The sequence below is a fragment of the Chelonoidis abingdonii genome, chromosome 2 (assembly GCF_003597395.2).
Source record: "Chelonoidis abingdonii isolate Lonesome George chromosome 2, CheloAbing_2.0, whole genome shotgun sequence".
NCBI classification, from domain to species: Eukaryota; Metazoa; Chordata; order Testudines; family Testudinidae; genus Chelonoidis; species Chelonoidis abingdonii.
The window spans coordinates 241,581,054-241,594,771 of NC_133770.1; the positions used below are offsets into that span (position 1 = coordinate 241,581,054).

Here is a 13,718-nt window from a genome sequence, read left to right on the forward strand (position 1 = left end):
AGGAAAACTTGTGTTTAGACAAGGCCAATATATATTATAAAACGTGTCAAAGGCACCCGTGCATTTTAAATCAACATTACTAAACAATTACAAATTAACAGAATGTAACAAAATTGCCTGCTTGCCTTCACAGTGTAAACTGCTCAGAAGGCTGAATGAAACATGTACAGCAACATTCGACATGGCAAGCAAGTTCACTAAACATCTCTATTCTTGTAATATTTAGAACAAAAAGAGTTTAAAAATAAACTAAAACATTTTGTGATGTACAGAAAAAATGAATCTCCACCAAATACAAAGACACCCATTAAAACAGTCTGGTCTCAATTTTTTCCCTCACCACAAATCTTTATAATTTTCAATCAAAATTTTATCAAAAAGGAAAAATATCATCATCTGAATCTTGGCCTGGACTGTAATAAAAATTCATTTCTGGTGACCTGTAAGTGTGGAAATCCATAGCTTAAAAAGGCACATGCCCAGTCCTATCCATAGTAAGCCAAAAGAAGTCTCCCACAGGATATTCTTTTAACCAAAAAACGAGCAGAAAATGTCTTGTCAGATTATACTGTAAGCACAAATAGATATTTTAATGCTCAGAGAGGAAGCATGGTCCAGTGAAGAGGACTCTGGACTGGGAGTCAGTAGATGTGGGATCTACTCCCAGTTTTTCCACTGAAACTGTGCATGACTGTGGGCAAGTCATAACTTTTCTGTATCTCAGTTTCCCCATCATAAAATGAGGATAATAATGTTTAGTTACCTTTGTAAAGAAATTTGAAATCAATGGATGATATACTACTCAGTAGAAACTTGTGTCAAGAATAACACACAGGAATAAGAGATAGGGAATTAAAAAATTCAGCATGAGGTAGAATGAATTTTTGTTAGTTATATCAGCAGAACATGCACATAATACCTATAAAACTGTTACACGGGAAGAGGAAAGGTCAAGGCTATGCAGTAGTAATAAGTTTGTATCTGACCTGTCCACCCCCAGAACAAACCTGAAGACTGCTTAGTTAAACACAAGGGCATAATGACATTGGCGGCTATATGCATGTAAGTTTGGACATAGGGAGGGGGAAGTCTTTTCTGATACTAAGGTAAATTCAAGTAACTAAAAGTCAACAGCTAAGCTGTTAATTTGTCATTAATACATGCACAAAAATATTAGAAGTTACATACCTAATATTAACTAATCTCTCAAGATCAACACAAAAAAAAAAATCAATATAATGATTATAGAAAGGGATTATGAACAGTTTTGCTTTTAAATGATTTTTTACACAACTTCACTCTGTCCACCAATACTGACAACAATTAGCATATTTTTATTCATCTTCACTGCTGGAGTATATACTTATTTATTTGTTTTGGTCAGAATCCAAAGTCTTTCAAGCCCCTTTGTATAAATAACAATATTTATATTTGTGTGTTTATACGCACACTTCTACCACTCAGCAGAGAAGATCTGCACTCAGAAAGAAGGTGGTACCTGAGCTGAGAAACTGGCAGGTACTGTACTGCCTTTGGGGACTCATGACAGGCCCAAAGTGTCCTCTCATATTTCCCATCATTCCCTCATTAACTGGATTCATCTGGGAGCCATGCAAGGAGCTGTAAAAGAGGAGCTATGACCCAGGACTGGGGGATGCTGGGGAAAAAGAACTGGTGAAAGGTGTTGGGAATGTAAGTCCAGTACCATAGTTTGGAGGAAATGGAAACTGCTGTGCGTTTGCCTGCGGAATCCGTGGGTTGCTCAGGGTTGCTGGTATGCCACCAGAGGCCACCATGCTTGGTGACATATTCAAACTCTGTCCTCGCATCATCAGAGTCCGCTGTTGCACCTGCTGTTGCTGATGCATCTGTCGTTGCCTCAGGTGCTGGCTCAGTATCTCCCTCTGCCTCTGGGCCAGCATCTGTGCATTGATAGGTGCCTGTAGAGAAAATAACAACTGCGAATCAATAGATAATATTAAATACAGAGGCATCTCTATGGGAATGACTCATAACATTCAAGTTCCTTTCCTCACCATATGCCTAACTATAAAATTAGATGGGGGATGAAATTCCTAGCATTACTTCTGACATGTGCTGAAGAATTTCAAAACTGAAATAGAGATTAACACAGATAATTTTAGTACTACAAGTTTAAGATTACAAATCATTGGAATGAATTGTTCCACTCCAATTGCCTTTTCCCTAGGAGGTGGGGAACTCAGGTTAAAATGTAGATATGTCACCATTCCTTCCTCACTCCCAGAAACCAAATTACCACACAGGTTAGAGATGGAAAAGGACCTTAGGAATGCAACTTCCACAAGTTCTTTTTGTTTTTTAAATCTGGAAATAAATACTCTAATATAGGGTTGTATTGTTTTGTTTACAGTCTCTGCTTTATGATTTATTACTTGTATTTACTATGTATTATTGACATATTTAAATTGAAGAGTCTAGGTTTCAGGAGAAACTAAACTTGGGACAAGTGGAAAATGCAGTAAACAACACAGAAGTACTTACAGTACTAGCTCCCTCACCTGTGTGGGTACTCCAGGTCTCAGAGACAGGTTCATATTGGAGACGCTGCTGATTTGATTTATCAGTGGCTGGCGATTCTAAACCAACAAAATGAAAATGAAGGTAGAAGAAGAATGCTAAACAAGGGAACCTGCATGCAAAAGGAATACAAACAAAAATTCTGCAGGCCTTGCAGGTTCTGGTGGACAGTCTCAGCTAAGTATTCATTGTTTTAGCTCCCAATTCCCACTTAATGTTAAAAAAAAAAAAAAAAAAAAAAAAACCCAAAAATCTCATGCTTCAAGGAGACAATATGCCATATGATCTACAGTAACTCTTCACTTAATGTTGTCCCAGTTAATGTTGTTTCATTGTTACGTTGCTGATCTATTACGGAACAAGCTCATTTAAAGTTGTGCAATGCTCCCCTATAGCGTCATTTGGCAGCTGCCTGCTTTGTCTGCTGCTTGCAGGAAACTCTGGAAGAGCAGCCCCTCCTTATGGGGATTAAAACGGGGGGAGGGGAGGGGCAGCAGCACCCCCTCCCATCAGATCTCCCAAATTCCCTGGAAGGTATGTGGCTCGGTTGCTGCCCAGCAGCAGTGCGGCTGTCCCTCCCCGCACTGCCTTGTTGCTCCTGCCCTGCCCTCTGCCTTGGAGCTTCTCCCGGGAGCTTCCTGCTTGCTGGAGGAAGCGGAGAGAGGGGTGCTGATATCAGGATATCCCGCTGCTCCTGCCCACTCCTCTGTACCCCCCACTCCACCAAGCAGAGGAGGGGGACAGGGCTTGGGGACAGAAGGGGGGAAGCTTGCTGGAAGCTGTTGCTTCTTGTCTGATCTGCTTAAAAAGGCAACGTACTTGAAGTGTGGTCAGTGTACTCAAAGGGGCAATGCATGTCTCTCTCTCTCACCCACGCATGCACTCCCCCCAGCAGTTTGGAATGTCAGCACCTGTGCAGCTCCGCATGTGCTGTCAGGAGAACGAAGTGGTGCGCTCCAGCTGGATAGCATGGGCTCATCATCATGATCAGTTTCTGCAGGGAAGGGTTTGCAGCTACTGCGCAGCCTCTATTGTGTTTCCTCCCTCCTGGCTCAGTCCAGGCTGCCTTGTAGAGTGTGAGGCTACATTAACAGCCTATTAACCCTTGAGGGCTCAGCCAAGTGCTAGTTCATCATTTAGCAGCCAGGCATTCCCTGGGAAACATTCCATCCTCTTACTCCACCACCTCAATCAAGCTTCACAATCATACATTGCTGTGTACAATATTAAATTGTTTGTTTAAAATTGTTTATAGCTTATAGTGTATATGTATATAATGTCTTTTGTCTAGTGAAAAAAATGTCTCTGGAAACTAACGCCCCCATTTACATTAATTCTTATCGGGAAACTGGATTCGCTTAACATCGTTTCGCATAAAGTCACATTTTTCAGGAACATAACTACAACGTTAAGTGAGGAGTTACTGTACGTGGTACAGCAGCCTGAGAAATTCCAAATGCAATGCCTTTATAACTCTTATCTCTTTTGTGCTTATAATTAAATTATTAGCATTTTCTCTAAGCTAGACTTTATCCTGATGTTTAAGCTGGAAATGATTTTAATGTAATGTGCATGACATTTTTTGTTCTATGTAAGACATGACAGGCAATTGTCGTCTTGTCCTATGCACTGGTGGGGCCTCACTGGAGAACTGTTCTGGGAGCCACACTTTAAGAAAATTGTAGACAAATTTAAGGGAGTCCCAGAAGAGAGAAACAAAACATGATAAAAGGTTTAGAAAACCTGACTTCTGAGGAAAGGTGAAAAAAAAAATGGGTATGTTTATAAAGAGAAAAGACGACTGAAGGGGACCTGATAAGTCTTCAAATACATTATGGGCTATTATAAAAAGGACTGTGATCAGTTGTTCTCCATGTCCTCTGAAGGTAAGAAATCTTTCTAACTATAAAAGACATGTAAGCACTGGAACACGCTTGGAAGGGAGGTTGTGAACCAGTTAGACAAACATATTTCAGGGATAGTCTAGGTTTACTTGGTCTTGCCTGAGTGCAGGAGGCTAGATTAGATGACCTCTTGAGGTCCCTTCCAGTGCTACAATTCTATGATTTTTAAATTTATATCAGTAAACAATATATGGCAAAAGGAATGGTGAATTAAAACAGTCACAAACTGGAAACAGTGACAAAAGAAAGCATTTAGGAATCTGGCAGCAATTCAGAAAACAAGCATATGATTAGGGTTCTGAATACAACCGAATAGAAAAAAAAAGTCCCTACTTCAAAAGACATCATTATAACATTGCACAAAGGGCTAGTGAGACCAGGATTTGAGTACTGGGCACATTTTTTGCACCACATTATTATTGAAAAGATAATGACAAGCTGGCAAAGGCACAGAAGAGGTCAACAAGGAGAATAAAGACACTATGTATTATCTCTGTAAAATTCATTATGGCCAATATTTCTATTTCAGCTGTGGAATTCAACAGGAATAAATATAATAGGGAACACACTATTCAGAACTAGCTAAATTCATTGTATTTACTCTGTATTAAATTACCACAATCTGACTGAACCAGTGGTAGATAACATATAAACATGGAATACCTGCTGTGCCTGGAGTCTATGTTGAAGCTGAAGTCTCAGCTGATTTGGCTGGTTCTGCACTATACCAGTAGGCCTGAGACCAGGCCTAGGTTGCATACGCAGTGTTGCGTAACCAGGCCGCTGTCCTATTGGGTGAAAGTTTGGGTCCTGCATGGGTGTATAACTACTCTGGGCCATTTGAGCCTGAGATGCATATTGTTGAGTGAAAACTGGTGCCTTTTGTTCTATTATGATGTTGGATTCCTGACTTGAGAATGGCTCTGGATCTACAGCTTGGCTCTGCAGAAACATACAAACCAAAATGTATATAAAACACATAATAAAATATATTTCTAAATGGGATTATTCAGTCTAAAAACCCAGTCCTCCCACAAAAATATGTCATTATTAAAAGGGACACTATAGACAAATTTGCCCAAAAAGACTGGTCAATTTTTTTTTAATTGATTTTTAAACAAAACTTAAGATCAACAGAATTTTTTCCATGACTTAAAAAAAAAAACAAGCCCCAAACCATTCCAATGGAATTAGAAATTCTCTGCAGTCTTTTCAATGCAAACATCGCAAGAAATGTTGTGCTAGTGCAGGAGAACTAAAGTGAAAACGACTAGAAATTCTAAACAATGAGGACTAGCCTACTTTTATCACTGAAACTGGAAGAAATTCAAAGAGTAACAAATACACAAATAGTAAAAGACAAATTAGATTTCAAAATATTTTCAGTGTTATTAAGCTGAGTTGCCATTTGCAATATAAATGTCTCAGATTTTCAAAGGAGCAAAGGCAATTAAAATCTCAGTTCTCATTTCAATGGGGGATGAACACCTAACTTCCTCTGAGTATGTCTATACAACAGCTTTTTTACCTTAAGTTAACTGACTGCCAATTAACGCAAAGCTGCTGACACATTTCTAAAGGCTATTCTGAACATTCCCTAAATATTTGTTCCAGGTTACAGTCATCTGACATTTACCATAGACTGCTCAGTAGTTTACTCTGGCAATCAAATAACTCGAGGTTAAAAATCCTAGTGAAGATTAAGATTTTATCCATAAAAGCTACGACTTTCAAAGGCGACTATTCTTTTTATAAATTGTTAACATCTTAAATTTAACAGTTTTCTTTAAATCTGTAGAAGTCTTAAAACAATTTCCATGGAGATTCTTGTTAATAAGACATTCATATATCATTTTCCTTCAAATAAATCATTCCTTTTCACACTGATCCTTTGGTAGTGCTCCTGAGGCTACTCGCTACTACATGAATTACTTATGAATACAGAATGAATGTTTCACCTAATGAAATGATCATCAAACTCTTGTCCCTAATGAAGCACTGTACTCAGTATTCTATCAGACAGGTGTATCTTTCTCATGTTCCATTCAGGATTTTATTGACTCTATTTTACCACTTCAGAGTCCATAGATAAAGGAACAGATGCAGAGAAAGACAAAGGTCATATCTGAAATACACGGCTATTTCAGAGGTACAGTTCTGACAAATGGGAAAAGAAATGGCCATAGTTGGCTACACAGATGAGCCACAAGCACCAACCCACCAAGACTGACTGTTTTGATAATGCAATTTCAATAAAAAATTGATTCTTGGCTCAGTCTTGTATCTAAGTCCTATTTTTCCTAAGCCTTTACTATATTTCTATTTGTATTATTTTAATTAGGATTGTGTAACATTTTTGTATTTGATGAGAACTAACTGAAAGTTAATAAAAACAATTGTGGGAGAAAGGATAAAAACAACAGATTAAGGTACATAGGCACAATTCTAACATTAAACCAATATTGTTTTAGGTGGTTATGATGAAATCAGCTGTTGCAAGTGGAATATAGAGCCCTTAACTCGGGTCTTGGCACTTAAATAAAGGAGGAACTAACTTGCATGAATTCTGTTTTACAGTTAAATATACTTGCAATTTTTAAAGCTATACTCAATTATTTTACTGATTAGAACATTAAATTTTGTTGTTTTCCAAACTGAGTGTGCGTATATCACATAAATCTTTACCTCTCTCACTTTTAAGGGATTTCAACTTTTTAACTATAACTTAGAATTTGATACTATCAAGTATACCTGGCTAACCAGTTCTGGTATTCCGAGAGCCCTGTCAATTTCTTCTAGACCATCAAAATTCCTTAGTGCCAAATAAAGCTGATCCAGGAGAGTTCCCTCATCACTTGGTGACTCTGATGAAGGAGGCTGGCACAGCAAGTCATCTGGTGAGCTGCCAAACGGTTGCCTGAGAAAACATGAATATAACTGTTGTAAATAGGTGTTGGAAGAAGAGTACCCACTTTATGTGGATAAATGATTATTTCTCACAAATTGAGCTAATGAGTCTTGTACTACAGGTGACAATTATTTCCATATCTGCCAATTTTGTTTGGTAACTTCTTCTGACTGTTCAATTCCCAAAGAAACATCTATACAACTCTCCCTTAAGTCACCAGGTGTTGCATGCATGTATCAGAGGGAGACACAAATACTGCCAGAGATATTTCTCAGAACTAACTTCACAGAATGGGATCAACAAATTAATATGGAAGTCAATGTAGAATATATTTAATTAAGACAAACGCAAATCACTTAACTAAATAAACAGAAAAGGAATTACACCTCTATCCCGGCACAATGCGACCTGATATAACAGGAATTCGGACATAACGTGTTAAAGCAGTACTTCGGGAGGGGACGGGGCTGTACACTCTGGCAGATCAAAGCAAGTTCGATATAACACGGTTTCACCTATAACGCGATAAGATTTTTTGGCTCCCAAGGACAGCGTTATATCGAGATAGAGGTGTATATTAATAACTCCAAATTACATACACTAGACCAGTGGTTCCCAAACTTGTTCCTCTGCTTGTGCAGAGAAAGCCTGTGGCGGGTCGGGCTGATTTGTGTACCCGCCGCGTCCGCAGGTTCGGCCAATTGCGGCTCCCAGTGGCCATGGTTCGCTGCTCCAGGCCAATGGGAGCTGCTGGAAGCGGTGGACAGTACGTCCCTTGGCCCGCGCTGCTTCCAGCGGCTCCCATTGGCCTGGAGCAGCGAATCGCGGTCACTGGGAGCCGCAATCGGCTGAACCTGCAGAAGCAGCAGGTAAACAAACTGGCCCGGCCCGCCAGGGGCTTTCCCTGCACAAGCTGCGGAACAAGTTTGGGAACCACTACACTAGATTAAAGACACTACCATGAGCAGATGAGGACATAGTCATATAGAAAGCTTCTTTAAGAGTGGAACCACACTCAACTCTTATTTATCACCCTTGCGAATCAGACCATATAGTCAAAGGGTAAAATTCATCCCAACTCACCATACCAAGCTCAAATAGCTCAGTTTTGTGCCAACAAAGAGAAAAAAGGAAGACTTTCTGTACTCCATGTCACAGAGTGCAATAGCACCATTGAGGCAACAGCCCCCTTCACTAGGAGGTGGTAAAACCATGCAGCAGTGGACCCATCAACACTCACTTTTGCCCAGGCTAAAATCTTTGCTGCAAAGTAAAGCATTTAAGCACGTACTTAACTTTAAACATGTGTTTGAGTATCACTGACGTCAGTGAAAACGTAAGTGCATGGTACATGCTTAAATGCTTGATTGAATTGGGCCTTAGAATGGGGCTACCAAGGAGATGGGCATTCTGTCATGTAAAGAGTGCTGAGTCTCCCAGTCCTGTTCTCCATCCAGTAGAACTGCACTTGGCAGGCAGGCACCCTTCCAGCTGCAAAGGCAGGAGGAAGTTTTATCCCCAAACTCGAAGATCGTACTTATTTAGAAATAAAACTGGATTTGAAACACCATTTCAGCTGCAACTAAATACCATATCTTTTCTGGGTACTTCACATAGAAATTTTACAGGACCCCATACAGCTTAAAGACATATACAAACATACTACAGAGGATGCAGCCTGCTGGAGCTGCAAGGTCACCTGAGGCACTACCTTACATATTGCAAGGGAATGTCCTGTTAAAGGCAATTACTGAGAGTCAATGGCAAGCTTTCTGTCAGACTCTGGGGAGCAAAAACAGATCTACACAATACACTGATACTCTTGGCAAATACCTCACCATGCACCTAGCTTTGAGAAGATATAGGAACATTGTTAGCATTATGTTAGTTTCCATAATGAAATTAATTATTTGCCAGTGGGAATCTAATCTCCACAGTACAGTGAGGGCTAAGAGAAATACTGCCAGCCTGCACACTGGAGAAGAAAACATATTCCAGGGATTGTGACCATTTGGATACCCATTTACTCAGCAAAGTAATAAAATATACTGAACAGCTCATATATATATACACTAAACAGAATTTGACATCTTTCAAGCACTGCACAAATATAAACTTATCATACAGAGAGAAAAATTACTAACATTCGCTCTCCCATGGCATTAGAAATAATTTTAGGAGAAAAACAATAGAAAAATCCTACAACCTTTATCCAAGTTGATTTCAAACTCAACAAGTGACCTTGTTAAAAAAAGCACTCCTGGAAAATGTATCAATGGGAATGGCCAAAAGAAAAGAAATTGTGAATGGATATGAATATATACAATGAGAAAACAAAAATAATAAATCAAAACTTTGAATGTCAAACAGTTGGAATAGCTTACTTATAATTAATCTATTTTGTACACACTGATAAGATCAACTCTTACCTATACAAGTGTATTCTTTTCTGAATAATTAATTTTGTAAAAAACTGTACGATATGACTCTTGATAATAATTAATCAAATTATTAAAAAAAAAAGAAAACTCAGTGCTTGCTTGACAAACAACTAGTTGGCTTCCTTATTATGTAGATTGCAGATCAGTATTTGTCCCAGATAACTTGCAATAGTATAAAGATTGTGAAATCTAGTCCATCAAGAGATGATGCAAACAAGCCAGCTCGATGAAAGGGGATTGGCAAATAATGATGCAATAATAAACTATTTCCTAATTACAATGTACAAAATAATTGTTTGACTTTTAGATCCACTGGAGAAAATAGAGAAAAAAAACCTGTAGTTTACATAAAAGATGAGGGGAAGTTGGATCTGGACTCTACTAAGTATATCCCATTATATCACAACTGAAGCTTACAATAGACATACAGTACTTCTTTACCTGAATGAAATTCAATAGTAAACTATTGAAACTGAAGATAATTATTTTTCAATACCATGAAGAGCTAATCTTTGCAGGCCACAATCTGCCGGAGAAGTAAACTATGAAATGATTAGGCACATTAGTGAGGGTGCTCCACATCTTGCACAATTGGGCCCTCAGTTTGTAATCTACTAGGGGCAAGGAACCTGGGTGAAAACCTGTCTCCACTGAAGTCAATGGGAGTTTACCGTTGACATCAATGGAACCAAGATGCCATGCTCTGTCTTTATTGGGTTCTGTATGAAGCCATGTATAGCTATCTCACTAAGTAAGTAATGACAATGATGTTCTCCAGTGCTGATTCCAAAATGGAAGTTCTGGCCAGCACAAGCTGAAAGTCTGCACAGACTCCTGAACAGTCATTTGATAAATACATGAAAATTCTCCTTGTTTGTGGACTCTCTATCTAGTAGCACAATGCATCATGAAAGTATTAAGAAAACATGCTCTATCCATTACTGTACCAGAAACAGGAAAATTTTGAATGCTTCCCACTGTATATAATACATTAAAAACCCCCACAAATCTCCTTCTAACAGGAATATATTTATCCTCTTATCCTAACCATAGCACTATTAGGCCGCTGCCACATGCTTTACCTGACACTACACATTACAAGTATCCAGAAACTGAAGTTGGTACAAAATGCAGATGCCTTCTTATTTGACTGTTTATCTTGCCACAAGTGTATCCAATCTGCGCGTCATTATCTACATGGGCCACTTACGGGTTTCCCAGTGGAGTTTAAGGCATTGGTTCTGACTCTGTAAGCCTTAAATGGCTAACCGAGAGGCTGCCTCTCACCTTGTCCATACAGCCACATTTTAGATCAGCACGTTCAAGCTCAAGCTGAAACCCCACAGCTAGAACAGGAAAAGGCTGCTGGAAGGGCATTTTCTGGAGATCCCATGTTCTCAGAATTCACTCTTCTCTTGGTCCTATATAGTTCAAATCTACTGGCTTCAGGACATGCTGTAAAGTGCAGCTTTTTTCCTCCTTCAGATGTTTTCAAATGGGAGCAATGTGAGGGTAGGACTTTGTGGGAATACTATTATTTTAGCTTATTTCCCTGGTTTGTTCGCCATATCCAATGGCATTGCTGCGATTTAGTTATTTTGGAGCGATATTTCTGTTGGAAGTACTTTTAAGTAGGGCATCGATTAATAGCAGTTAACTCATGAGATTAACTCAAAAAGTAATCGCAGTTTCAATCACACTGTTAAACAACAGAATACCAACAGAAATGTATTAAATATTTTGGATGTTTTTCTATAATTTCCATATATATTGTATTCTGTGTTGTAACTGAAATCAAAATGTATATTATTTTTATTACAAATATTTGCGATATAAAATGATAAACTAAAGAAATAGTATTTTTCAATTCACCTCATACAAGTACTATAGTGTGATCTCTTTGTGGTGAAAGTGCAGCTTAGAAGTGTAGATTTTTTTTTGTTTTGTTTTTGAGTGCAGTTATGTAACAATGTAAAACTTCAGAGCCTACATGTCCACTTAGTCCTACTTCTTGTTCAGCCAATCGCTCAGACAAACACGTTTATTTACATTTACAGGAGATAATGCTGCCCGCTTCTTATTTACTATGTCACCTGAAAGTGAGAACAGGCATTTGCATTGCACTTTTATAGCTGGCACTGCAAGGTATTTATGTGCCAGATATGCTAAACATTTGGATGCCCCTTCATGCTTCAGCCACCATTCCAGAGGACATGCTTCCATGCTGATGGGGCACGTTAAAAAAAAAAAAATGCATTAATTAAATTTATGATTGAACTCCTTAGGGGAGAATTGTATGTCCCTGCTCTGTTTTACCCGCATTCTGCCTCATATTTCATGTTTAGCAGTCTGGGATGATGACCAGCACATGTTGTTCATTTTAAGAACACTTTCACTGTAGCTTTCACAAAATGCAAAGAAGGTACCAATGTGACATTTCTAAAGATAGCTACAGGACTCAACCAAAGCTTTAAGAATCTGAAGTGCCTTCCAAAATCTGAGAGGGACGAGGGTGTGGAGCATGCTTTCAGAAGTCTTAAAATAGCAACACTCCGATGCAGGAATTACAGAACTCGAACCACCAGAAAAGAAAATCAAATCTTCTGCTGGTGGCATCTGACTCAGATAATGAAAATGAACATGTGTTGGTCTGCACTGGATTGTTATCAAGCAGAACCCATCATCAGCAAGGGCGCATATCCCCTGGAATGGTGGTTGAAGCATGAAGGGACATATGAATCTTTAGCGCATCTGGCATGTAAATATCTTGTGACGCTGGCTACAACAGTGCCATGAGAAGGCCTGTTCTTACTTTCAAGTGACATAAACAAGAAATGGGCAGCATTATTTCCTGCAAATGTAAACAAACTTGTTTGTCTGAGTGACTGGCTGAACAAGAAGTAGGACTGAGTGTACTTGTAGGCTCTAAAATTTTACATTGTTTTATTTTTGAATGCAGGTTTTTTTTGGACATAATTCTACATTTGTAAGTTCAACGTTCACGACAGAGAGATTGCACTACAGTACTTGTATTTTGTGAACTGAAAAATATTATTTCTTTTGTTTTTTTACAGTACAAATATTTGTAATCAAAAATAAATATAAAGCGAGCACTGTACACTTTGTATTCTGTTTTGTAATTGAAATCAATATATTTGAAAATGTAGAAAACATCCAAAATATTTAAATAAATTGTATTCTATTATTGTTTAATTGAGCAAATAATTTTTTGATTGCTTGACAGCCCTACTTTTAAGCTATGTCAAAGATGCCTAGAGCATATGGAGAATAGCATCGGGAGAACTATTGGAAAAACATGATAAAGTGGGAAAAGCATCAGGAAAGACTGGAACTAAGGTTATGTTGAAGTTATATATACTCTTTTATAGCCAACTTTCAGCAAGAAAACAAAACTTTAGGTTGTACACATCATACTCTGAAATAGTCACACGCTATGCACCTCTCCCCGCCCCCCGGTTTCAAAACATTCCTCAAAATTCATTCTTTCAACTTATTTCCATGCTGATTTCCTTCCCTATGCTCCTCTCCTATCTTGCCCGACTTCACTCTGAATTTGAAAATGTGTTCCTCTTTCATCTGCATGTTTTATGTTTATCTGATTTAGACTGTAAACCTTTTGGGGGCAGAGAATGTGACTTCTTAAGATCTTTAAAGCCCCATGCACAGTTATGGCACTACATGAAACGTATAGTAACAAATATAAAGAAAAACATACGAGTTTAATATGGACTGATCAGACTGTAATTGTGCATTTGGTACTGCGGAAAACAGACTGAGATAATTTAAACTAGAGAGAGAGAGAGAGAGAGACTAAGTCTTGCTTCATTTTTTCTCTCCAGCTCTTTGCAGGATTCTAGCCCAAATAAAACAAAATATACAAGTGAA

The 13,718-nt window shown here is 38.5% G+C and overlaps 1 protein-coding gene across 3 annotated transcripts in view; it reads right to left on the reverse strand.

Moving 5' to 3' along the window:
* NCOA2 (nuclear receptor coactivator 2) overlaps positions 1–13,718 on the reverse strand; it is a 293,779-nt gene that overhangs the window by 16,146 nt on the left and 263,915 nt on the right. For all 3 annotated transcript variants that reach the window (XM_075063071.1, XM_032794449.2, XM_075063070.1), the window contains 4 exons: positions 7,215–7,380; positions 5,127–5,405; positions 2,541–2,618; positions 1,706–1,940 (listed from right to left, as the gene is read on the reverse strand). In XM_075063071.1, coding sequence (XP_074919172.1) covers positions 1,706–1,940; positions 2,541–2,618; positions 5,127–5,405; positions 7,215–7,380 — 758 coding nt within the window. The remainder of the gene's footprint in view (positions 1–1,705; positions 1,941–2,540; positions 2,619–5,126; positions 5,406–7,214; positions 7,381–13,718) is intronic.